This window comes from Protopterus annectens, chromosome 2.part2 (genome assembly GCF_019279795.1).
Source record: "Protopterus annectens isolate FY-2018-M chromosome 2.part2, PAN1.0, whole genome shotgun sequence".
NCBI classification, from domain to species: Eukaryota; Metazoa; Chordata; order Ceratodontiformes; family Protopteridae; genus Protopterus; species Protopterus annectens.
In genome coordinates, this window is record NC_056730.1 from 743,398,179 (window position 1) to 743,426,112 (window position 27,934).

At 39.5% G+C, this 27,934-nt stretch overlaps 1 protein-coding gene across 1 annotated transcript in view; it reads left to right on the forward strand.

Moving 5' to 3' along the window:
* Positions 1-27,934, forward strand: part of KIAA0825 (KIAA0825 ortholog) — a 1,661,419-nt gene that overhangs the window by 869,262 nt on the left and 764,223 nt on the right. Inside the window, exon 14 of the mRNA XM_044064463.1 lies at positions 24,770-24,886. Within this exon, the coding sequence (XP_043920398.1) occupies positions 24,770-24,886 (117 nt within the window). The remainder of the gene's footprint in view (positions 1-24,769; positions 24,887-27,934) is intronic.

A 27,934-nucleotide genomic window follows, 5' to 3' on the forward strand; every position in this document is an offset into this window, starting at 1 on the left:
ATGCTTTGTGGCTCATGTTTGCAATGTTTTTCAGCCACTTCACTACCATAATGTTTGCATAATCCCCAGTGCAACAGTCTTGCCACATTATTATGCCTTTCAGTATACAGTCCTTCTGCCATTAGTATGTCGCAACCAGCAACGAGGTGTGTAACTGTTTCCATTTCAGTTTTACAAAACCTACATTTGTCTGTTTCTCCCACATGTTCAGCGGACTTTGTAAACCAACGTGTACGCAGACTACTATCTTGGGCCACCAATATTAGCCTTTCATCACTTGGTGTGAATTCGCCTTTCCTTAACCATTCCTGCATTCGTTCCTGATCAGCATGAGGTTCTTCCAGAAGTTTCTATACTTACAACTCTATTTATGCATTTGCCTTATTTATTGCCTTCTCATCTGATTCTTTACCTTACATTCTTTCTATTGTTTTTTGGCACATTCAGTTGCTGCCTGATTTTTTATCTACTACTGGTTTGATTTCCATTCCTGCTTGATGCTGATATGCTTCTGCTACATTAAGTAGAGAAGTCATCGTAGATTTATTCTCCTCATGTTTCAAAACTTTTACTACGTTTGGGTCTTGTGAGGTCAGCAGTTATGTGTGGAGTTCAGGAAGCCCTTTCCTCCTTCGGAACAGGGAATATATATTTTTGGTATGAACTGATTTTTATAAATCATTGGCGAGCATGAAGCATCCTTCTTGTTTTCCTTTCTAATCTATCCAACACATTTTGGGACCAGTCAATCACTCCAAAACTGTAAGTTAGGACAGGAAGAGCAAATTGGTTTATAGCTTGGACTTCATTCCTAGATGTCAGTGCTGTTTTCAGGATTAATTTAAATCTTCTGAAGTATTCCTTACTACGTTTCATTCACATTTGTTCATGTTTTATTGTTGATCCTTCATCGGTTCCCAAATATTTATACACTACTCCTTGCTCAAGTTCTTTTATATCACATTCTTGTCCCAAACTGATGATGTTATGTTCTCTTATCTCGCCTTCATTCTTACAATGATGGGTTCGGAGCCGATTCTTGGCTCCGACTCTGCCAAATACATAGCTGAAAGACTCAAACTTGTCACGTGGCAAGTGGATATCCCATAATGCAGTGGTGCATTTCCCCAGATCTCGTTTACCGCTTTACGAGGTTGGATGCACTCATCTTGGCCGTGGCTAAGTTGTGACAAATTTCTTTATATTTCCTGCAATACTATTCTTTTTTATAATAGATAGCTTAGTTGTTGTTGTGTCTTTCGGCTTTCCCCGGTTAGGGGTCGCCACAGCGGAACTCCGGTCCGCTAATGATTGCCAGTAGATTTTTACGTGCCGACTTGCCGGGCCTGACGCACAACCTTCAACAAAGGAACGCCCATTCACGCATGTCACCACACAGAAGATGCTCTAACTGAGAATCGATTGGGACAACGTCATACTGTGAGGCGACAACGCTACTGCAGCACCACCACCGCAGTATAATAGATAGCTTAGTATTTAGTCATATCTAAATTGTTGTGCCTTTTCTTGCATTATAGTTAAATAATTATAGCTTTATTCCCTTTGGCGCGGCTTTTGGGCGTTGCTTCATAGGCCTAACTTTATCCCTTGTAGTGGTTGTTGCTGTGTCTGTCTTAGTTTATTAGTTAGTCAAGACAGAATAATCAAATAAGGATTAAATAAGGATTATGAAACCTGATAAGGGGGGAGGGGTGGTCATCATGGAAAATATTATCTATGATGGAAAAATGAATACCATCCTAGGAGATGACAACAAATACAGGATAGTTTCTCAGAATGAGGTTCTTTTGGCATACCAGAAAATAGATAACATTTTAAACAATATGCTTATGGAGGGCACTATTGATGTGAAATTGCATCAATTTCTTTATGTACCGAAACCGAGGATACCCATCATTTTTGGTATACCGAAGGTACATAAAAATGTTAGTGACCCCCCCTTGAGACCTATAGTGGCAGCTGATGGCTCCAAGACTCTCCCCATGGCCAAATATGTGGACATTATAACAAAACATATGTGTAATACCAACAAATACATTCTTAAGGATTCTTGGGACCTATTGAGGAACATTAATCCTGAATTATTAACTAATGACCTACTTTTTGTGACAATAGACGTCATAGACTTATTTTCATGTATACCCCATGATGAAGGGATGAGGTTTTTTGAAGACATGGTATTTTTAGATAACAAACTTACACATTCAGAGAAAGTAGCAGTAGTTGAATTAGTTGAAGTTGTACTAAGGAACAACTTTATTGGACTCAATGATGAATACTATCACCAGATAAGTGGTGTAGCAATGGGTGCGGCTTGCGCACCCACTTATGCTAACATTGTATTAGCAGCATGGGAATCGAATTTTGTTCTCAACTCTGGGTATGAGCAATATTGGACGCTTTATAGGCGCTTTTTAGATGATATAGTTATTTTTTGGAAGGGGGGTGTTGAGAAATTTTTAGAGTTTTTTACTTATCTTCAAAACACCACCAACTTCTTAAAATTTACATACACTATGTCCCCTGACAGATTGCAATATTTAGATGTGGAAATATATAGGAATGGGAATAATACGGACTTTGAAACTAAGGTTTTTAGAAAAAGCACCTTCTGCAATTCATTTTTACATTTCACTAGTGCGCACCCCCCACATTGTAAAAGGAATATTGTTAAAGGACAATTTGTGAGGGGGTGTCGCATGACTAGTAAAAATGAGGATTTTGTTAAGGAATGCAACACATTAGAAGGAATGTTTTTAGCTAGGGGCTATCCACAAGAATTCATATCTAATATTAGAAAGGAAGTGGAACTTAACAGACCTACAAAATTCAAGCCAATTAAGGGCAAAGGACTTATCTGTTCAGACATTAACATTCCACCCCAGGAGAAAATGAATAATATTAGGGATACGGAGGAATGTCAGTACAAATCAGCTTTGGTTATGGAATTTAATTCATTCAATACTGAAGTGAAAAAGATTTTTCAGAGGGAATGGACCAATTTCATTTCCTTTTGTGATCTTCAGAACATTAATAAGGATATGCCAAAAATAGTATATAAAAATGGCAGAAGTATTAAAAAGTTGTTAGAACACAACAAATGGAATACTAGAGAAGACTCTTCCAATATGGCCTTACCTGACACAAGGTACGGAACATTCCAGTGTGGTCATTGCAATCAATGTCCATACATTAGTAATAAGGCTATGGTTGCCATAACAGCAAGGGATTGCAATATAAATGCAACAGGTCACTTCAACTGTGATTCTCAAGGTGTGGTATACGTAGCTCTGTGTTCACAATGCAATTCCTACTACGTAGGAAAAACAGAAAGAGCATTGAGGAAGAGAATCTACGAACACATCTACGAAATATCAAAGAAAAAAGAAACAAATGCTTTATACAAGCACACCTTAGTTTGTGAGAATTCTAGTTTTTCTTTCTTTGTGGCAGAACAGGTCAAAAAAGAAACAAGGGGAGGCCTGTGGGAGGAAAGACTAGAATCCAAAGAGCTGTGGTGGCAGATTTTTTTGGAAGCAACAAGTAGTCCAGGGCTGAATGATCACATATCTCTAAGTTCAGTACTAAAATTAAGAGCAGCTAGAATTTAGATGAATTCTAGTAATAACCTAGTAGGAACAGCAGATGGTGCTATTTTAACCATGACTTTTTTAGTAAGTTAGAATAAAGGAAAATAAGTATTTATTGAACAACAAGATTTTTACTATTTATTTAAATATTTATTGATTTTTTTATAGTTTTAAATGCTTAGTACTATTATAAACAAATGGTTTTTAAATATATTAAACAAAATGAACTGTGTATTTATTGTGATGAGCATCAAAGTGGTTTTATCTTTTTTAATCAGTTTTTATGAGTCAATTTTCATTAATTAGTTAATGGGATTATTAAGCAATGGGTTTTATTGGTTGGTTTCAACCATATGAATGTATAAAATGTGTTTTCTAAAATGAATGGTTGTCTGATGAAGTCTTACAGTTTTATGTGGACGAAAACGCATACTGATCTTTCAAAAGCGTTTACGTTTTATTCGTGTACAATATTGGTTTGGTGAATAAAATCTTTGTGTTCGACTGTTGAAGGACTGTTTCCGTGATTTTGGATTATTAGTTTATTAGTAGCTCATTTAAGTTAGAGAGCTCTTCGCCCATTTAAGTTAGAGGGCTTGCAGTTAGTTTGTTGTTTTGTCTGGGAAATAGGGCCATTTGAGTTAGAGGCCCTATTTTTTCTCCCTTGTTGTCTGTCTCCTTCGTGTTTCCCATAGTTTACTACTCAGTTAGCTTTAGTAGTTCAATAGTTAAAACTTTCTTGTTGTTTTATTGTGGTCTTATCTTTGTCATGTTTAAAGACCCAAAAGCGAGGGAACATAAGCCTTCGGGCTTTAAAAAATGCCAGAAGTGTTCACAAAAAATGTCTATCACAGACGAACATGTCATATGTGTGTATTGCCCTGGAGCAATTCATCTACAAGAGGACTGTACATTTTGTCATTCTTTCATTGCAAGGGTTCTTCAAGAAAGGAGAAACAAACTGATCCTTAAAGGGCTTTTAAAGCTAACTTTTCAGGAAGCTATCCACAGTTCTTCCTCCTCTTCTTCTCCTTCTTCCAAAACGGAAAAATCCCAGACAAATCACCTGCAACATCGGCTCAGACGGAGCCGCCAGTCAAGTTACCAAAAATTTCTAAGGCCAATACCTCCTTGGCTCCACAGTCCTCGGAGCCGTTGGAGGTCATACTAGTTGACAAGCCTGGTTCTTTGGTTCCAAAGCCCTTGGAGCCGCAAGATACCTCTTCCCAGAGCCAGTCTATGGATATTTCACCAGTTTCTCCGACACTGAGATCTCCCATTCTGCACAGGTCTCGCTCTCCCATCTCTATCTTCCAGGTCCACCAAGAGCTTATCTGATGATGATGTGGAATGGGTGGTGCACAGACTCTTGAAATCACCGGCGCTAACTAAATTATTCTCGGCTCCAACCCATTTGGTCTCGGAGTCTACTGTACCAATTGTACCCAATGTTGTTCCTCCTCTGAGCTAAGCTGGACCTTCATGGCCAGAGTGCTTGGTACCACTTACTATGGATCCATTGATTCCGAGATCCCCTTCGGTGTTCATAGAGCCGACTTCTGCTCTGATACTCTCAGTGCCATCCGGAGAGTCTGGGAGCTGGGGATTCTTGGCCCCGATCATCTTTGGTGCCGAGCCTACCCCTCAAAGCATCGGTGTGGGTTAGCTCAGCTCCTACATCGGCCTCGGGTCCGATCTTGCTGGTTCTGGTGCCTTCCTCTGCCTTCTCAGAGCCGAGGGAGTCTTCGGAGCCAGTGGGATCTGCCTTTTAGCTGATGAGGAGTGCGTTGTCTACCCATACAATGCCATAGAAGGACACTAGCACTCGTCCCCCTAAGGCACTGGCTACTGTCTCGGCACCACCCATTCCAGAGGACAGCAGAGATCCAGAGCCTCAGGATCCCCCATTGGTTGAACCCCTCTACTCCGAGGCTTCCCCAGAATATCCTTCTGAGGAACCTCCTCGGAAGAGAACTTGCAAGAGGAAGCACGTAGACTCTCCAGATGAGTCCGTCACTTCAGACACTGACCTTGATGGGTCAGAAGGGTCCCCACGGTCATCCTATGATGATATCTCATTTGCAGATATTCTAGAGATCCTGAAGCAGAGAGGCGGCTGGCAGGCCACCATCCCTAATGATGAGGAGTTAGTGTACCTGAAGGCTTTTGGATCTCAACTTTCAGCCTCCTGGGTGTCTCCGCCTTTCGATGAGCTAATGGACCTGGTTAGTCAAAAGGCATGGGAGTCACCTGACACAATGGAACTAGTCCCTTGGAGGCCAAACAAATTCTTGTCAGTTCCTTCGGGAAAGGATTTCCTCACTAAAGGGTTACCTGTAGATGCTATGGTGGTGGCAGCAGCCACCAAGAAGAAACTTTCAGAGATATTCTCATCTGTTCATCCTCTGAATAAAGACTCTCAAACAATGGACAGATACGGGAAGCGTGTCTTTTCGTCAGCAACATTTTCACTCCGATCGCTGAGCTATCTATCTCACTTTACAAGGCTACAAAGATATCTCCTGAAAGAGCTAGGAGATACTCTACAAGGTACATTAGCTGTGGTGGTGAAGGAGAAGGTCTCCTCACAGCTGTCCACCTTAAATTCCATCGTCAACTCCTCCATGAGGCTAATATCCTACGCAGCTGATGGAGCGAGCAGGGCAGCGGGTTCTGGAGTTTCCCTTAGGAGACACTCCTGGATGCGCTTGTGCAATTTTGTGGAGCCCTTTAAGCCTACTTTTACTAATGCCCTTTTTGATGGTTCCTCACTCTTTGGATCCCAAGTAAAAGATACTCTCACCCGATGTGAACAGGAAGGAAAAACTCTCTCTGCCGTTGGGAGTACATTTTTCCGTACCTTCAAGACCTTATCCTAAAGGTCAGAAGAGTGGGAAAATGTGGTTCAAAAGATCCCAGAGAGTTTTCCAGGACGTATGGGGTGATTCCTTCCCCAGGGGCAGAGAGGGAGGTAACAACGGTAGACGACACCCCAGAGGCAGATGGGGCCCGCAGAACCAGGATGACTGTGATTCCTTTCGTGGACGCCCTTATCAGTGCTTCTGAAAGGAGGCCCAACTGCTCTACTCTGGAGGCAGTCGGGGGACGTTTATCCATATACCCAAAAGCCTGGCAAACTATCACAAGAGACAAATGGGTACTAAAAATAATATCCAGAGGATACTCCATTCCATTTTCCAATCCTGTTCTACAGACCAGAACAATCCTAGATGTTCAACCCAATCTAAGGGAGCAAGCAACTATAGAGATTCAAACGTTGCTGCACAAAAGAGTCATCCAAAAAGTCCCCACAGACCAAATAGGATTCAGAACTTACTCAAGATTATTTTTGGTGCCAAAAAGAACAGGGGACTGGAGACCCATATTAGAACTAAGCAAATTAAACAAATCTGTCAAGAAGTCAAAGTTCTGACTGGTGACACTGCAGTCTATACTTCTCGTTTTAGGGAAAGACGATTGGATGTGCTCGGTAGACCTTCAAGATGCTTACTACCACATATAAATGGACAGGACATCGAGAAGGTACTTACGCTTTGGACTGGGAGCCAGTCATTACCAGTTCCGAGCTCTGCCCTTTCGTCTCACTACAGCCCCCAGGGTGTTCACAAAATGCATGGCAGTAGTCATGGCTCACCTGAGGCGTCTAGGATTCCGAGTGTTTCTCTATCTAAATGACTGGCTCCTATCTACCACCACCAAGCATCTACTCTAACAAGCTAGGGATCTAACTTTGGACATTTGTAATCAGTTGGATATTACAGTCAGCTCTCAAAAATCTGCCTTGTGGATGTGTCAACATATTACATTTATAGGTGCAGATCTAGATACCGCCTCTATGGTAGCATGTCTTCCAACAGAAAGAGTTGTAGCACTCAGACAGCAGATATGTTATCTCCTTCCCAAGACCAAGGTGAAAGCAAAGATAATTCTAAGATTACTAGGAACAATGGCTTCCACAATAACACTGGTTCCTCTTGCCAGAATGCACATGAGGATCCTTCAGTGGCTTTTGTTCTCCCAATGGTCACTTCAAGAGTTTCCTATGTCTCACCCATCAGAATAACGGAATCATGCAAAAACGACTTAAGATGGTGGATACACTCCAGTCATGCGACCATAGGGAGACCCTTTGTTCCACAACAACCCATAGCTATGGTGACCACGGACGCTTCTCAGATAGGATGGGGGGGGATTATCTGTGGAGAACAGTCCAAGGTACATGGCAAGAACACGAGGCTCACTTGCATATAAATGTCCTAGAGGTGAAAGCAGTGCTTCTTGCGTTGCAAGCACTTCACGACTCTATACCTCTAGGGACTATTGCGATACAGTCAGACAATATGTGTGTGGTTTGGTACATAAGCAACGGGGAACCAGATCTTGCCCCCTTTGTCGCGAGGCCCTAAGAGTTTGGCAATGAGCAGTTTCTTCCCATCGCTTTCTAATAGCAACGCACATTCTGGGGAAGTCCCAACGTGATAGCAGACAAGCTGAGCAGGGCAATTTTAATGCCTCATGAGTAGTCTCTCAGTCACAATGTAGGGGAAATAATTTTCTGAACATAGAGACAGCCTCTCTGCGATCTTTTTGCCACTCCCATGAATGCCGTGTGCAGCAACTACTTCACCCTAATCCCCCCTCCGGGGGAGACACTGAGAGATGCACTTGCTCACGATTGGCCCTCGGGACTTCTGTATGCCTTTCCTCCTTTTCCTCTCATACACAGAGTCATTCAGAAAGCACAGTCCTTGGGAAGCAGGATAATTCTCATTGCTCCTTACTGGCCTCTTCAAGTTTGGTTCCCCTTCCTTTGGCCTCATCTTCAGGAGAAGCCTTGGACTCTGGACCCAGTTCCAGACCTGCTGATACATGTCATGTACACTTCATCCTTCTCTCTGCACCCTAAAATTGACAGCTTGGCTGCTCCACTTCCCAATTTAGTCAGGCTTCAAAATTTCACTCCTACAGTTAAACATATCTTAATGTCCTCTCAAAAAGCTTCCACTAGAAAACTGTATTCTAGCAAATGGAAAAGTTTTTCCCTTTGGGGTCAAAGCAGGAACATTAATCCATTTTCTGCATCCAGCCATTCTGTTTTGAAATTTTTGCAGAACTCTTCCAACAAGGTTCAGCTGCAGCAGCTATCAGGGTACAACTTGCTGCAATATCAAATTCCCAGATTGGTGATTCTGTCTCGAACTTAATGTCACATAGGTTGTATAGAGCCTTCTTGAAAGGTGCCTTCTTATTAAGACCTCCCTTTAAGGAATCCCTTTCTTCTTGGGATTTATATTTTGTTCTGTCTGACCTGATGTTACCACCTTCATCATCTTCAGACCTCAAGTTTCTTTCCTGGAAGACTATTTTTCTGTTGGCTATAACATCTGCCAGAAGGGTATCAGAGTTGCAAGCTCTTTCTATTAAACCGCCATTTTTGATATTTCATAAGGATAGGATAGTAATCCATCATTTTTACCCAAAGTCTTTTCTCCAACTAACATAAATCTATCAATTGAGCTTCCAGTGTTCTTTCCTAATCATAGCAGCAAGACAGAATACAAATTACATCAACTAGACATGCACAGACAACTCAGATTCTATTTGCATAGGACCAAAGATTTTAGAAAATCTGACCAGTTATTCGTATCCTTCTCGGATGCAAAAAAGTGTAGCTCATTTTCTAAAACTATTCTTTCCAGCTGGCTCCCAAACTATATTACGTTTATCTATACTTCAAATAACAGAGATTTACCATTCAAAGTGAAAGCTCATTCCACTAGAGCAATGGCTATGTCTTCTGCCTTTCAGGCCAGAATTCCTATGGATAATATTTGTGCAGCAACTACTTGGACCACTCCTCATACATTTATCACACATTACAAAGTGGATTTGGCCTTCAGGGACAGGGCCTCCGTTGGTTCCACTGTGCTTAAAGGTGTACTTTCGTGAGCCACCCGGGGAGAAGGTACTAGGGACACTATCCTATCATTGTAAGAATGAAGGCGAGATAAGACAACATAACATAAAGAAGTTAGGTACTCACCATAACGTTTCATGTTTGTTGTCCATCTCGCCATTCATTCTTACGAACCCTCCCTCCTTCCCCCTTCCAAAGACTCCTTGTGGACCTGGTGGATAATTTTACTACCTTCAGGAGTTCTTTGTTTCAGTTTTTTTTCCTTCTATGGGGGATAGTATATATTTGTGTGTGTGTGTGTATATATAAACATATATATATATATATATGTGTGTGTGTGTGTGTGTGTGTATATATATATATATATATATATATATATATTATTATTTTCTTTATTTATTTATTTATATTTGTTGACCGGGAGTGTCCGACTGGACGTAGGTCCATTTTTAGCGGAGGCCTGGGGAGAAAAGCTCCACAGTTAAAATAAACAGACAGTAGTTACATTGGATTACATAGCGATTAACAATTTACATAGCAATTACTTGCACCATATTTACAGATGAAGAACATAGTACATCAGTAGAGTACTAGAATTTTTATCTGTGAAGTACATAACAGACATTAACAAATGTTACAATAAGAAGTTCCTGCTGTATAATAAGTACTAGGCTTATGAGCATCTGAGCTTGCTATAATCAAGGTAGTTAGTGGAGTGGAAAGAAAGGTAGTGGTTGGATGGGGTGGGTGATATTAGAGTGGGAGTTGCAAGGGCATAGCCAGCATGATTTTAGGTGCGCTTTTAGTAAAGTTTTGAAGTGGGTGCATGATGGTATGGAGGTAATTGTGGGTGGGAGGGAGTTCCATCATTTGGCTATGGTGCAAGAGAATAGTGCTTCACCAGCAGAGTTATTGGCTTTAGTGATCTGCAAGTGATTTTTGTTGCTGGATCTTAGTGGTCTGGTGGTGCAATATTGTTGGAGTAGATTCTGTAGGGATGGACATTTAGTGGATGGTTTATAGTTTGTGGGCGAGTGAGAGTTGATACCATTGAAGGAGGTGAGGGAGTTCAAGCCAGCCCAGTTCAGCAAGTGAGAGACAGTGGTGATTATGGTAGGATGCCCCTGTGGCGAATTTGGCAATTTTGTTGTAGCAGGTCTGTAGCTTGTTTAGATCGCAATGCCTTAGGTTGGTATATATTGGAGAGGCATAAAGTAGGGTGGAGATAAGGTGGGAATTTGCTATTGAAATCTTTGCTGCTTTGATGAGAAGTTGCTTATTTCTGTACAACGCTCCTAGTTTTTTGTGGACTTTTTTATGGTCACGGATATGTGAATGTCAAATTTTAGTTTGTCTATTTCCACTCCTAGCAATTTGGTGTGTTCAGTTGGGTATATAGTGGTGTTGTCTTTTGCTGTGATGTTAAAGTGAGAGTTGTTTTGAGTATGTTTGGTGGGTTGGAAGATGAGTAGTTTAGTTTTGTTTGGGTTGAGTATTAATTGGGCATCAGATAACCAAGTTTCAACAGAGGAAAAGGCTTCCTGTGTGACTTTTTGCAGTTTGGGTAGGGACTGGGCTGAGCAGATGATGGTTGAGTCATCTGCGTATTGTATGAGTGTGCCATGTTTGGTGGCAGAGGCTAGATTATTGGTGAAAACAGAGAAGAGTAGGGGTTCAAGGATGGATCCTTGGGGAACCCCTATGGAGACAGGTAGTTGGGGAGATATGTCATTCTGCCTCAAGTCTGTGGAGCTTGGGGAGGGTCAGAGCGTGGCACTAAGTGTCTAAACAGCTACATCTCTGACTGAGCCATCAGCAAGTGTCACTGAAATGAAAAAAGTTACTACAAAAGGTGAAATCTTCTTCACTAGCTCCTGACATTTTTCCATCTGGATATCTGTGAAATTTAGCCAATATAATAACCTTATTACCTTATTACAATAATTCTAAATAAGTCCATAAGTGAATCTTGCGCTGCAGTCCTTTGGAAGCAGTATTATGTAATACATCTTTGTAAAGGAGGAACAAACTCTAGTAGTTGGATTAGAGGATTAAGGGACTGTTAATGAGTTCTTTCCTGTGGTCCAGAGGTGCAAGGTTTGATTCCCCAAGCCTCTTTTACTTAAATGTGTGACTGTGAGCAAGTAAGTTAACAAGACACTGCTCCTGGGCTGAGTCTGAGAAAGGTCTATGGTGGTCAGTGCTCTACCCTGGAAAGCAAATGCAAATAAAACAATTCCCTTAGTAATCAGATTTATTGCTATGCTATCTCCGTCTCTAAAATACTTGAAAAATGTATGAAAAGGCAGCTGTTGTATCACCTTAGAAGTAACAGTTTATCACTTGCAGATGTTTTTTGACATTGATTCAGTACAGAAACTGCTCCTTTATCCTTCTTAAATACCATTAATCATACAAAAATAAGTGCCTTTCCACTGGCCCTATTCTCTTAGACCTTTCCAGGGCATTTGATGCAATCTCTTACATTCTCCGTTTACAAATGGTGGATAATATGGTTCTGGCATACAACAAACTAGAATGGTTCAGAAGTTGTCTGTCTAATCTAAAACAAGCAGTAGAATGGTGTCAAGCAGTTTCCACTTTTCTGCTCAGTAATATAGATGTTCCACAAGGTTCAATGCTTGGACCTAGTCTGTTCTGTACCTTTGTAAATGGCATGCATGCCAGGATTTCTTATTCCACATTACAGTACACTGATGATTCCACTTATATCTACTGTTTCTAGCTCAATCAGTTGGATCATTCCACGCAGCTTAACCTTCAAAACCTAGAGCACTGACTTAAAGACTCGTATCTTTTTATGAAATGCTAATAAAAGTAAACTACTCATATTTGGCTCCAGTGAATTCTCAGTTACTTCTCAAAGTAATGCACCAGTTAACCATCCCTCATGACAAATGTTTTGGTGTATTCATAGATCATAAGTTATCCTTTAAGAAAACATGTTGACCGTGTAACTTCAAAAACTTGGTTATGTTATACAAATCATAAGAAAACATGTTAACTGTGTAACTTCAAAAACTTGGGTATGTTACACAAATCAAAACCTAACCTTACCTTACAGAAACAGCACAAATAAATACACCCAAACTGGTTACTACTATCCTATATCCTTACTAATATTCCAAAACCTCACATAAATGAGCAAGAAGAAACGTACAATAAAATTACAAATTTGGTCCTAAAGTCTGCAACAAAACTCATCATTGTAAAGCACTTCATAAGATTGTTTGAGTTAAAACACCTTTTAACATTTAACCAGGTAAAAACAAATAAAATTCTATATGAACTCAGCAGATGCCCACCTGTCTCTAATGTCTTTCCAAAATGCATGCCTTACTGAGACCTAAGATCTCCGACCCAAAACCTGTTATAATGTGTCTTATCAAACAACCACTATACTGTCTGCGTTTTTAACCTTATATATAACTATGCCATATACCGTCAATGTATTTATTTGTAATCTTCATTACTGATTTCTATTTAGGTACAGTTTATGTCCACATGCATTTTGTAATTGTTTTATATATGCAAGCAGGAATGCACATGTAAGTTGATTTTTTTGTTACTTCTACTTTTTAACTTTGGAGCTGTTCTTCACAAGCCTATACTGAAAATGGGCTTTTATCTCAATCAGATCATTCATAGTTAATTAATGAAATATAAATAAATACATACATACATTTTCATTATAATGCAAACCCTTTTTGTAATATTAATGAGTACTGTTTCTTCATACACATTTAAGGTGAGGGCTCACAGTTGTGTTTTTCCAATGCATAACATCATGTTAGAGATTTCACACACATGCTCATGTGTATGTATATGCACACATGCTCGCGCGCACACACACACACACGCACGTATGACATCCCTCTTCTGTGCCAGTAATCAAGGAGCCTGAATCCTCACCACTGACACTGGTGTGGGACATTCACTTGGAACAAAATAGATACAGTATTTCCAGATGCAGCTGTCTGCATCAAGCACAGTTTCCTTTAAGAGCACACAGGGAATGCATTCAGTCTGGGGGCTGGGTTTCTCTCATTTTTTTTCTCTCTCTAGGCCCCCAGTAAATCTCTCCACTGATACAGCTGTAAAGTTGAATCCTCAGCAAGTATCCAAGCCAAGTCGTCCAACACACTCTCTGTGAAACCAGTGCTCTTTGTCCCTGCTTCAAGTAGCTGACCCACACTCCCTTTGAGATTTGATTTTCACACAGACACACAGACACACACAGACACACACACATACACACACACACACACACACACACACACACACACACACACACACACACACACACACACACACACCTGGGAAAGGCTGGCACAGATTTACTAGCTACACCCCCTTCTGCTCAGACTGTAAGATAGTTACTGCCACCAGACTCTCCAAAGCCAGCTACTCTAAGGTTTTACAAGGGTACCCAATTATATTGAGTGAAATTAATATTAACACAAATGGTAGTTTGACCAACAGCAAAGTTTCAGGAGCGGCCAGAGCTGTCACCAATTATATGTAAGTACTCTCAGAGATTAAAATATTCTCTAAAACACCAGCCACAATGAAAAGCGTAAATATATTTAATAATAAATAAGAAAAGAACATGAACATATTAAATATCTATTTACAATAAACACCAGAGTTTCAATCACAGGAAATATTAAAATAGCACAGATGAATCGATTCAAACAGATACAGAAAAGCAGTACTTAACTAATCTCACTATATCTTCCTTACTGATCTAAAGAATTACTATTCTCTGGTCACTTACTAGAGAAAGGCAAGATGAAGTAGGTGAGGGGTCCTTCTTTATAAGGTTCCAAAAACAGACGGTCAGGAAACTTCTCTCTCATCTGGTATTAAAACATCATTTTTGTCTTAGATTACAGAATGACATTGCATAGATCTGGTCATCTGACTTCTGGTTCCCATGCTACCTCCACTGTTAGAAACTGAACTAGAATTTAGCACATATATGTTACCATACACACAAACAGTGCTTTGCTGAGATTTTTATAACTGGCACAGACATTTAGTCTGTCTGCAATCAGAACTGTAAGATGCAATCTTTATGACCTAAATTATTTAATTTCTTGCTATTTTTCAATGGTATCTGGACTGAGATTAACCTCTTCTCTTCCAGTATCCTGTTTACAACAGTGCAGTCTGATATGAATGTGTATATTTTTTCTGTCCAACAGAACACACTGTTGATACATTTTTAACACTAGCAACTTTACAAATACATTTTCAACACAAGCATCTGTACAAATCAGTTTTATATGCAAATGACATATTCTTTACAAAATTCCAGCTAGCTGTGCTGGCATATGTTACACATCCACTGCCCTGTTTTTCCTGACATAGCTGGCAACACCTCACATAATTACACCTGGGGTGGTCTTAACTCAGTGAACTATAGTTAAATATAATTTGTGAGTAAGCAGCAAATAAAGCTAGATGGTATTGCATGTAATGGGGTCTATATTAGAACATTGAAGTTTCAGAACTTTGACTGTTCTAATATTGACCCCTATTCAGCAAAAGCTGGAAATAGCGAAGTTACAGAAAACCAAATTCTTTCCTAGAGAAAGAATTTGGTTGTCCGTTCATATCGCTTCGCTATTTTCAGCACTGTGGTAGAAAGTTACTGGTCGGGTTCAGGTAAGTGTGCGATTGTGTGGACGTGAGGGTTAGGGTGGGTTAGGTGAGTTAGGGTTAGGGCGCGGGTCAGGTAAGTGTGCGAATGTGTGGACGTGAGGGTTAGGGCGGGGTAGTTCAGTTAGGGTTAGGGCGTGGGTGGGGTGCTTGTGCGATAGTGACAGACCTTAGGGTTAGGGTTTGGGTTAAGGTAAGTGGGTAGATAATGGTGTATCCACAGTTTAGTGTAGGGTTAGATGTAAGATTTTAGGTGTATGTGTGTGGATTGCTGTTTGTTTGGTGTGTTTGTGTTGTGTGTATGTGTTTTGGAACAGCAATTTATTTCCCTAGGAAATAAATCGCTGTTCTGAATTTTCGATGTTATCAGTTTTCGCTTAATAGGGGTCGATATTAGAATATTCGAAGTTCTGAAACTTCGATGTTCTAATATAGACCCCATATAATGATCTGTACAGAATATTAGTTGTAGTCTGAAGGATCTGTCTGATTACATTCGTTTGACAAATCTAATGATTGCTACTAGCCTCATGCTACTGCCCCTCACATATATGTCTCTTAGTTTTTCTTTGATCTGTCATTTTTGAACCACTCTGATGATTTACATTAAATTACTGCCTTGCATAGTATATTCCAAAGGTCTGACTCACTCTGTAAGTTTTACTTGAAGTACACAACTTCTTTACTACTTTGTGTCTCCTTGGTTAGCACCACATTCTTTGCCTTCAGCCAGTACAATGTGTCCATTTCCTGTACTCATGCTGTCTCTCTCTCTCTTTTTTTTTTCCTAATGTAAATGTGCTGAGTTTTTTTGTATCTTTTTTCATACCTCAGCCACATTATAACTGCTTTTTATCATTTTGGTGACACCATGCTGCATGCTTTCCTTCTGTGTAATTTTTTACACTGTTACTACAGGCTCTTAGTACTAGGCAATCAGTCTAGAGACCATTATAAGTTTTGCAAAAAAAAAAAAAATGTTTAAACTTCCCCCTAGTCTTAAGGAAAAGATAGACTGCAGAGGAGTTGAGACTCCCCATCCAGTGATCTAAGCAGCCAGTCTTTGTCCCCATCTTCATCTATGATCATGATCTTTCAATGGTGACTGAAAGGATGAAATTGCATTGATGCTACACATCATTTTGGGTGCACTCCACATTTGATTTTCCGGTTCGATGTGTCTGCGTCTGACTTGGTGGTAAAACATGTCTCATGGTCTGACCACCATCTTGTTTAATTTTCATTTGCTCTAACCCAGTTTCATCCTGCTCTTGAGCTGGTGGAATGCAGGAACTGGAATGTTGTACTTTTGGGTTATTTTGCCCCAGCCTTCTGCCAGTTCCATTTGGTTCTCAATGAAGGTGTTTCTGAAGATTTGCTTGCATACTATAATAAAGTTCTCTTCTGATTTGCTTCCATCTTCACCTTAAACTGTAAGAACCATGATGTGACATGGAGCTCAGTGTATGGAGAAGACAAGGGCAAAGACTTGATCATAAATGGAGATGCATTGCTGTCTTTGATGTCAGACATAGGCTTGATGAACTCTCTGTTATTTAACAGGCAGAGATCTTCTATAAAAGACAAATTTTCCCTCAAGGGAGGGTTCTTCCATGTCTGTTTGGCTAACTATGCAGTTTCTGTTTTTTCAGGCTGAACTGTCTGACTCACCTTTTTACCCGTAGAATTATTTTCTCTGAACAATGCAAGTTAGCAGTTCATTTCTTTGAAGTTAAGCTGGCATCATTGAGGGCACTGCCATCTTCCATGATAGGGTCAGTGAGTATTTTCAGTACCCGTATAAAGTGTCTTGCTTGAACTTTTTGAATTTCAGTTACTTGACTATTTTGAACTTGTTTATTTGATTTAAAGTATGTCTTCTGTTACCTGCTGCCTGGATCCATGCCTGACTAGTTTGGTTGATGCCTGGCTAGATGTAGTTAGATTACTGGAGGTTTTCCGTCTGTGTCAAAAGACTGGCTTTGATTGCACCAGTTTTGAACAGTCATAATTCATTCCTGATGATTTGGGTAATTACTTCCCCTGTCTCAAACCTTATGGTTATAGGCATGTTTAATGACAAGTTTTTGTATATCAAACACTACCGAGGTACAGACACTTGTGTAAACAATAAAACGTATGCTCTAACTATTACAGCTAACAAAGTGTTCCACAATCAACTCCATGAATTCCAGCTCTGAGTAGTGTAAATGCATGCTACAAACTTACACAATCTAGGCTAATATACCTTTTAAGGAGGAACACGTGCCCCCTACCAAGTCAGTATGGCACAAGGAATCCCTTACATTCAATATAACTAGACAGTCAGTGTTAATATGCCAAGTCAAAAATATGGCTTTCACCATTATAACTGAAGTAAAATGCTGATGAAATGAAAATGCAATTAATTCCCTGTACATGAAGGCAAGAGAATAAGTTCTGATACTGAGTGGCATTGAAAGCTCTGTCCTACAGCTAACAGGGATTTTAAGGAGGCAAATACCTCAAATCAATCAGGCTAAAAGAACCTCTGAAGTCCAGTGTAACCAGTATTTCATTGTTATTTGTATTCAAAGAAGGAGGGTCTCATCCTTCTTACTAAAATAAAATGCTGACAAGATGAAAAAGCAGTCAATTCCCTTCTTATTCAGATTCAGGCAGTATTATCAGCAGAGATACTAAGACAAATCCTTTGGTAGGCATATGCTCGTATCTTTCTGTGGTTTTCTGGTATGTTGTAACATCATGAACTGTGAAGTCATCTTGCTGGTTAGGCAGCAACTTTACAAATGTACTTTTAGGGAGTTCTGTCTTTGCCTTATGTTGAAGAAGGTGTTAAACATACAAGTCTGTATACACTGTTTGTATTTTGCTCTTCCCTCACCAGGGACATATTTCATAGTTGTGGTTTTCTTTCTGGAGATGCACTGCTTTGTAGGAATTTGAAACCAGCTCACTCTTTGATGTCAGCTTTATATGTCTGGGCATCAGCTGATTCATTGACTTCCTTCCAGTGGTCAAGTACACTGGTGTTGTGCTCCAGCATGTGTGGACTGTGTTTATCTGCTGCATTACAGTCTCGTGTTTCCTGTTGCTTATGGATGGCAAGCTGTTTTACTTCTTGGTGGTCAATTCTGTGGCACTTGAAGTACTGTTGGTATATTCATTGTTTCCCTTGCCCGTCACTAAGGTAGGTACAGAAGGCTGTACTTTCCTGTTTTAACATATTGTTGGGCAAAGTTTGTTGCATCCTTCCCTCCTAACTACCAGATTTCCACAGGAGTACTGTCTGTTCCTAGAGACTTCCCTGTGATTGATTATACATCACTGTTTTTATTTTCTGTCTCACTGTTTTAGCTGCTAATTGTTGAGCATCATCTTTCTTTAACTCTGGCACTGTGAATTTTCCATTTTCACATAATTAAGCTTCATCCTTTTATTTTCCTACTTTGTTCCTTCAGGCCTAATAGTATAACCCTCATAGAGATTTTTGCTGTGTTCGGGAAAATGGTGCACATTGCTGCCATACTGTAGCTTGCGAGTACACTTTTATGTGTTACTTACATACTCATTACTTCTTTTGCTCTTCCATCGTAATTGTGTGTCACATGTCAGGCATGGTGGGCAAGGCTGGGCGCTGCTAGTGGACTTTCTGTTAAACCTTATATGTGTCCTCAAACAGGTATCATCTGCAACAACAACAGAGTGATTACATTTTTGTCTGCTAAATGGGTGCTTTGCCATGAAAGCTCTCTAATCTTTCTGTAAGAAATCTTCCTCCCTTAGTGCTATAGCCTGTATGCTAAACAAATTTATAGACTGCAATGCTTTGCATGATTTCCTCATGGAAATATCCCTTCCTGAGTGGTTCTTGCACTGACATGGAAGCAAGGCAGCAAGTGCAGTGTTAAATAGGAAGGATATCCATCGCTGTCTGATGGAGACCTAAATTCAGGTAGGGGCTTAGACATCTAACTTGTGGCTGCAGTGGTGGAAGGATTAGCAAGTGCAGGAGTGTCTGAGGGGAATCCCACTTTCGGGTGTGAGTGACTCCTAGCAGTGGCAGGGAGTCGTTTCTTGAAACATATCATGTTATAGCAGCATGTGACAGGAAGTATATCAAGGTGACATAGGAGAGAGTATACACACTGGCACTTGGAGTGGCTCCATTGCATGCATTCATATACTTCAAGAAAGGGAGATAGGTTAAAACTGTTGTGCAGGCACCACAGCCTGCAGTGTTGTACAACTTTTCAATGCTGAAACCCTTTTTCCCAGTAGTCATTCTTTGTGCACATGTCGTTTACATACTCTCACAGTACTACATTCTCCAGCATTCTGTTGTTTGACCTAGCTCTGCCTCACTATTTGCATGGATTAGTGCTTATTATACCATGCACATACAGAGTATGCTGTTCCACTGTACATGTTGCTTTTCACTTGTTTTCTGTACTAAATACTAGCTGACAGAAGTTTTTTTTGAGTTGTGCACATGCAACCCGGCAAACAAATTTGCTATTCACTCTTCTCTATGGCGAGTTCATAATGTATTTGAGGACTCTGAGGTACACCTGGTTAAGAGTAAACAGCGGTTAGACTTTTCAGTGTCGTTAAAGAAATTGCTCTAGTAGAAGCTAATAAACTAAAATGCTTCTTTTTTTTTCTCCTGTTGTTTTCTTTGCTGTCCTTAAAACCATTGGGTCCTTTTCCCCATAGGTCTGTTCATTTCTCTCTTTCTTCTGGCACTAGAAGATACAAGGACATAAAAAAAAAAGTTGTGGATTGTGATTTTCATCCTGCTTGGGTTTGGATTATTTCTACTGCTTGTACTACCCTCCCCATTGGTCAACAAGTGTAATGCAGTCCCTGCAGCTCTGAACTCCAGTGTTAATTATATGGAAGCAAAACAGTTGCTATGTAAAACTAACTGGGGTGTGGTCTTCAGTGGAAAAAACTGTTTATGGAATGTGGAAAGTGTTGAAAGAGAAATTGTTTGAGTGCAAAAAATGAAAAAAAATGTTTAACATCAGGAGGTTATATTTCCATAAGAACAAGATATATGATTAAGGTTGTTGTTGTTGTATCTTTCGGCTTTTCTCGGTTAATGGTCGCCACAGCGGAACTCCGGTCCGCTAATGATTGGCAGTAGATTTTTCCGTACCGAGTTGTCAGCTCTGACGCACAACCTTCAACGAAGGTACGCCCATTCACGCATGTCTCCACACAGAAGACGCTGTAGCTGAGAATCGAACAGGACAACGTCTTACTGTGAGGCGACAATGCTACCACAGCACCACAGAGATATATGATTAAGCTGAGAGACATAAAGTAAAAGAAATGGAAGAGAGGTCTAACTACAACTTTGAAAACTGAAATAAACAAGCGGGACAAAGATTAAGCATAGTGTGAGACAAAGTCAAGAAAAATTTGAAGAACATTTATATAAAGATATTGAGCATAATAGAAAACCTTTTTATAAGTACATAAGATGTGGAAGGAGTAAAGACACAAATTGATAAACTATGTGCAGATTCTAAAATTTATTTTCATATGCAACAGATTATAGATATATTTACAAAATCTTATGCAAAACAATTTGGCTCCACAAAAGGGTTATAAATTGTCCTAGTGACATCCATGTAACCCCAGATTCTGGAATCAAATTAGATTATATTGAAAAAGAACTGTACAAATTGGATCCAAACAAAGCACAGGGAGGAGAAGGAATTAGTAACAATGACATGAGAACACCTCAGCAAGAATTTATGGTACCATTATATCTATTATTCACTAGGTCATATAAATATGGGGAGATTCCTCAAGACTGGAGACATGAGCTTATTAAACTTGTCTTCAAGGGAAAGGGGAGTAGGATCAACCCAGAGTCATACAGACTACAGCCCCTTAAGTCTACTTTCATATTGCGGAAGAAGGTAATATTGGATAAGTTATTGTCAGAACTGGATAGGTTGGGACTTGAAACCATATATCAGCATGCATATGTTGAAAACAGATCTATTACCACCTGTAACATGATGTTCTATAACAATATAATAACAGCTATAAGTGAAAAATTGTGCTGTGATGTAATTTATATAGATTTAACTTCAGCATTTGACAGAGTCATACAGAAAACACTGATCAATAAATTAGTACAACTAGGTATTGATGTACTCTTGATAAGATGGATAGCTGCATGGCTTACAAATAGGACATGGCAAGTATCATACAGTAACTGGACTGGTGAAATCCTTGATGACAGTCAGGGTGTCCCACAGGACTCTGTCACAGGCCCTTACTTATTTAGATTGTATCTTTCAGACCTAAATTTTCATCTGAGGTGTTCTATAGTCCATATGCAGATGACCTGAAGCGATTACATGTATTACAGATAAGGCATGTCTGCAAAATAACTTGACTAAATTGATCATTTGGGCACAGGAGAATAATATGCTGATAAATACATCAAAAACTAAGGATATGCGATTTGGGAGACATAAATTGAAAGGTGAATATTTAATACAGCACACATTGACAAACTGTAGACTCATTTAAGGACCTGGGTATATTGGTAGATTCAGCTTTGGGTTTTTCTAATCATATCAACCCATTGGTTAATGATAGTTATAGACCTAGGCTGTATAAAAAGATTTGTAAAGTGTAGGAAATCAAAAAGAATTAAGTCATTGTTTATTAGTTACATTAGACCCATACCTGAGTATGGAATAACAATATAGAAACCCTATAAGAAGACAGGCATGAATAAACTGGAAAGAGTACAGTAGAAATATACCAAGGGCATCCATGGATGTGAAAATTTATGTTAGACTAAAATATCTGAACTTGTACAGTGTTTCTCACAGATATCTAAGAGGAGATCTTATTCAAGTATATAGGGCATTTAGAGACAACTACCTCTGGGAATGTTTGGGGTTATCAAAAAGTACTAGAAAATCATCAGGCAACCTATGTAGAAGATTCTATAGGAATGAAAAGTGTACTAATTGACACTCTGACAGATGAGCTGATGCATGGAACAGACTAGCAAATTACATTAAAGCAAGTACTAGTTTAGATATTTTTAAGAACAGCCTGGACACTTATTATGGGAACAAGTGTTCTGGTATGTTGGCGAGCTATAAGGGCATTAATGCCCGTGCTTGTAATATTTGTATGTATGTAAATATGTAAATGTCCACTTTGGTACAGTTACACTGCTTGGCTAGAATGTGAGCACTCCTTGGCTGGGTGTATGCTCACAAGTTCCTATTAATGTGAGGCCCACTTCTGGGGTTTCTCCATATAGTACTCCAGTTGTGGACACTGCCAGATTCTTCTTCTCTGTGATGGATAAGCTGTCCTCATCCCTTCACTCCCATTTCTCCCCTGCTGGCTTCTCTACACTGGTGCCACCAATCTAATCTATGTCTGCAGGATTCAGTCAGGGTGTTATGTCTCTGCCTCTCTCTACCAAAATGCTGTCTTACCTGGATCTGTGGGACTTAGGGTTTTATTTCTCAATCTCTCTCTCTGTCAGGGTGTTGTCTTAAGATACTTCATTTATTCATTGTGTAATACCACCTTTATCATATTCAGGGTTCATGGGAGCCAGAGAATGTTCTGACATTTAGTGAACACAAGACAAAGAAACTAGTTGTCGATATGATTGTAGTTTCCAACAGGATGCACAACAGCACACACACATGCCCTCTTGTGTGCACATGCACACACACAGGGTTTCTTGCGTGGTGCACACACCTATAGATCTACAGGATGACTGATTAATTTGTGGTACATGGATACAATAGAGATTCAACACAGAGGGTACCTCAGCCAGTAACTGAACTGGCAAACCAAACACTGTGAGTTAACTGTTGTGGTAAATAGAATATTCTGTGTAGCAAGTAACATTTCATTTATGATTTCAAATAACTGCTTTCAGAGTCAAGCTGAATATGTTACAAGTTTAAGGGTAATCATTATGGTAGCCAATCCATTGATGTAGGGGGATAAAGCGCTGACTATGGGTCTGACAACCTGAGGACATTTAGTGGCTTAGGCACTTGATGGCACTGACATGGGGAGATAGACATGCCCATCCTGGAGATCCATGTACTGCAAAATCCCCTTGGAGGAAGGCCAGGGGGGTGGGTGTTAGGCTCAGTGAACCAAACTCCACCACAATTACGTGATAGGCTTATTAGTGGGTGTTTGGGAGTATGCATCCATATGGAGAAGGAATAATGAACATCTGCGGTGTTTACAAGTGCTTGTTCCTTGCACACCCAGGTGATACTCATAGGCCATTCAGATGCTATTGTTGCCAGGAGGCTGCCTTGAGCACAAATTATCTTCATAGCTGCCTGATTGATGCTCCATTCTAGACACCTTTTGGCTCACCTGTGGGTAAAAGCCCCAAAACTGGAGAATAAATGCATACTGTTTGATTGGGAGTTTAATGGTTGGCATGTACTGCTCAAAAATCACCTAGAAAAACTGTCAATTGTTATGGATGTAAGGGGGCTAATGGAAACATCTTTTACTATGGAAGATCCAATTTATGCATTAGGACCAGTTTATTTCCTCTTTTCTTATTGTGATATAACATAGTTGATTACAGCCAGTTGATTATGATAATTTTGACTTTTAGACTTATTTTTAAGTGGCAGTATAAGAAAACAGAAGAAATTATCACATAATGTTAAGTAGGAATTTTGTGCTGTATATTTCTTTGTTTATAGTACTTCCTGGTTGTATGATATAATCACCCAGTGGTTGAGATGGGTTATTTGTATGGTTAACATTAGCTGAAAACCTACATTAGAAGTAAAAAGTTCATAGGTAGGTACTAAGCTATCGGCCCAAGGGCCTACATAAGCCTAGCCAGCAAGGTACCATAGCTTACGCCACCCAAGAAAGTTATTTTCCTGTGCCACTGTCCAGCAGAGACACAGAAGTGATCCCCAGGGTGTATTTCCTGTTTCCCATCAACTCATCAAGATTTTTCTTGAAGAGTGCTAATGAAGAACTTTGCTTGACATAGATGGGTAGCTTGTTGCAGAGTATAGGAAGTCTCTGGGACAGGAATCTATCCCTCCAGTGTGTCCTGTTTATTGTGGTAACAAGGTTTAGGTCCCTAGAGCGTGTAGCTTGGAGGGATTGGGATTTCTTTAGGTGTAGCATGTCCAACAGCTCTGGGTTTGACATAGCTTTATATGTTAGGCAGAGATTGCCTCGGAGTAGGCGATATGCTACGGAGTAAAGCTGGAGTTTTTTGAGGTGGTCAGTGTTTTTGTTTGAGGCCAGTAATCCTCTTTGTGAGGTACTTCTGTGGCCTTTCCAGCTGCTGCAGATGTGTTGTGAGGTACATTCAAAAAGGGCGTTGTATTCCATATTTTTATCAATATTCTCAATTTCTTGTATAGTTGAGAAGAAACTTTGATTTAAATCATTATTTTGCTTTCAGTAATGAATGCACTAATATACAGATTTTACCTTTTTCATTTTTTTATTCTTGTTATTGTATTTTTACTAGAATTTTTCAGAATAATCTTCAAGAAGTTAATGCATCACCCTTGAAATGTGCAAATCTTCATCTGGTGGACTGGTTGTACAAAATTAAACCAGAGCTTTTCCAGGACAATTCTACTAGGTGAGTTTTTATAAATACATTATGTACCAATGGGATTTGTTTGGTTGGCTTATGCTATATTTAACAAGTTTACTAGATTTCCTAACTCATTTGAGGTCTTCCTAAGCCATTTTAGTTTGACATAAAACAAAAGTACATCTGACATAGAAGTCTTCTGTCAGTGTTTCATTATATTGGAATCAGTTTCCTAGAAGTTTGTTCAGAATGTAGCTGAAAGGTACTTTATATAAAAAGTGCTGTGACAGATGTGATACAGTGGTTACAGTAGAGGCAATAAGTAATACATTTCCCAAATTCATATTAGCTAGCGGCTAGCTGCATTTTTCTGCTATCCAGATTATTTTTTCTCGATGCCTTTTTAAGCCCAAACTATTCCAAGCCAATTTGTGTTATGTTTTTATGCTTGTTTTACAGTTCTAGTATTTATACTTATGTTAAGTCTTTGTGAGAAACAAAATAACATATCTGTGTATCTATCTGTCTAGCTGTCTAATTTTCTTAGGTGCTTCTCCCCTCTGCCTGCCCAACATTGAGCCTCCTCATCCCATCAGACTCAAGCCCATTCATTCACTAGTGGTGGGGGTGGGGATTTTCTGTCAAATCCTGTAGGGCAAGAGTCATCATCCAGGCAACCTACGGGAAGTTTGTGCTGTTGTTGACATCCCATTTGTCAAAGCATTTTGTATGAATGGCCCTAATCCCTCCCCTTGGTTGGTGATGTAGGCACCTGCATCTCTTTAGAGACCACCAGTGTGCAAATAACAATCTTTATGTGCAACTGTGTGCACAGCTATCATGTGAATGACTATACACATGCCTGCTCCTGTACTGTCCCATCCAGTGACTTTGTCCTTATCATACAACAGGCATCATGTCCGGCAACAGTGGCTTAAGACTGGACAACACCCCCCCTCTACCCAGGGTGGTCATGTCAGTCTTCTTTTGCTGCACTATTAAGCACCCAAACCACAAATCGAACCCTAGTTGCCTGGGCTGTATTCAAGGCTTTATCCCTGTATACCACCAGCATGGCTGGCTGCCTGCTTATCTGCCAGGCTGGGTGAACAGTTGATTTTTAACCACGTAAAGTAAAGTAGTTCAAAGACCCTTTTCAACAGTGGTCCAGGCAACACCTAAAATGTAAAACTGGAGTGCTAAGAAACTAACCATTGCGTTAAACAGCATTGTTTCTAAATATATTGTCAGTATAATGCAGTAAGGACTTTTTATCTTTTAGATGCTGTGATTATATTGCAAAACTTACATTGGCTTGTAAGAATGAATGTTTTGAGCTAAATGTCAACATTTCCATTTTCATTATATCACCATTATAAGACTAGGTATTACTATGTTGTCAGTCACAATGGGATAAGAAAGAATGGCAGTCAGTACTAAGAAATGTATTCTTGGACAGACTCAGTTGTGTTTTAGATAAATATTTTAGAATATGATACAGGTTACAAAAGTGATTTAACCATTAGATTTAGCTGTGATTTAGACAAGAACCTTATAATTTTAGAGAAGAACCTTATGACTTCATTCCATACCTCTCAGTCTCTTAATTCAGGAAATCTGGGCATAGCCTAAAATAATGGGAGGACAAAGATAAAAAAAAATAGGGAGTGATTTTAAATATTGCTCTTATAAACTTAAAGTTACTAGAATAACATATTTAGTGTTAGCATACATTTTCTGAGGGATTTAAAGTCTGAAACTCAAATGTGAGTCATTATTCAGTGACTTCATTCCTCAGTGATTTTCCAGAAAACCACAAATTGTATGAGGAGTAAACTATAAATAAGAGGCAAAAATCTGGGCAATTGAGAGGTATGCTTCATTCAGGTTACGTGGATGATTTAGTCAGTAAATCAGATACAAACTGAAGAGGTATTTTTCCTTAAATTTCATTTTGTCCCCAAATATATTACCTTTGAGATTTATAATGTGTGTTTTTCGAGAGATTTTTTTGACAGAATACTGTTTGAAACTATGTTTAGTATTTTGCATGAGAGTAAGCATATGTCACTTTCTGTGAGGTTTGTGTTCAGTAGGGTTATACAAGATTAAGTTTTGTTAAACTCATCAGGCATAGTCATTTCCTCTGAAAAGTAGATATTTTTAGGTAAACTGCCACTACTTTGTGGGTAAACAATTTGCTAATGCCAGCAGGGTTAGCACACTGAGACTACTACTTGGCTGGGAGACATCTTCATAGTATGCTGTGCATGCTTGTTTAAAGCATTTATATTGCCATCAACAGTGAATCAGTTGTCTGAGTTTATAAATTCCAGTAGTAAGGCGATGTCCTTACAATGTCACAGCTCCATGGACACCACTATCAAGTCTTTTAATAACACATTGGTGAATCTGCCCCTGCTGCTGACCTGGGTTGTGGTACCATCCCACGGTGCAGAAGAGCCATCCAGGGGAAGAAGGATTAAGTGTCTGACTGTGACCTCCTGTTTTCTTTTAGGGAAGAGTGGGGATGTCAGCTGGTAGTATCCAGGAAAGTTTCTAAATGGATAACGTGAGTGTAAATACATGACATGTTTTTCTTTTTTCACTTTTTAAATACTTTCTTTTTCTATGTAAGCAGAAAGCATAGAACTGAAGGAGAAAAGCTGGGAAGGGTTGTACATAGAAGAATTTATGGGCTTTAGTCATTTACTAAATGACAACTACTGACTTTAGTGTTATTAATTTTTCATATTCAGTTAAATCAGCCTTCACAAAGTACTAAGAGCAGGATTAATCCCACATCACTAATTGTAAACCTTTTAACATAATAACTGTATATTATTTGTTGTCTTTGAACTGTTTATCAAGTGTCTTTTTCTTTCATCCTCCTCTTAGCTAAATATATTAGATGTTTTTATCCCATGCATTTATAAAGGATATATCATTTACAAGGTTATACAAATATCATCTAACAACACAATAACCTCATCAAGATACCAGTTCAGAGCATACTGCTTAGATCGATCCATAGCTATCATTTTTCTGTATCCTGTCTGCATCTATTTCTATAGCTATATCTTAAGCTGTCTG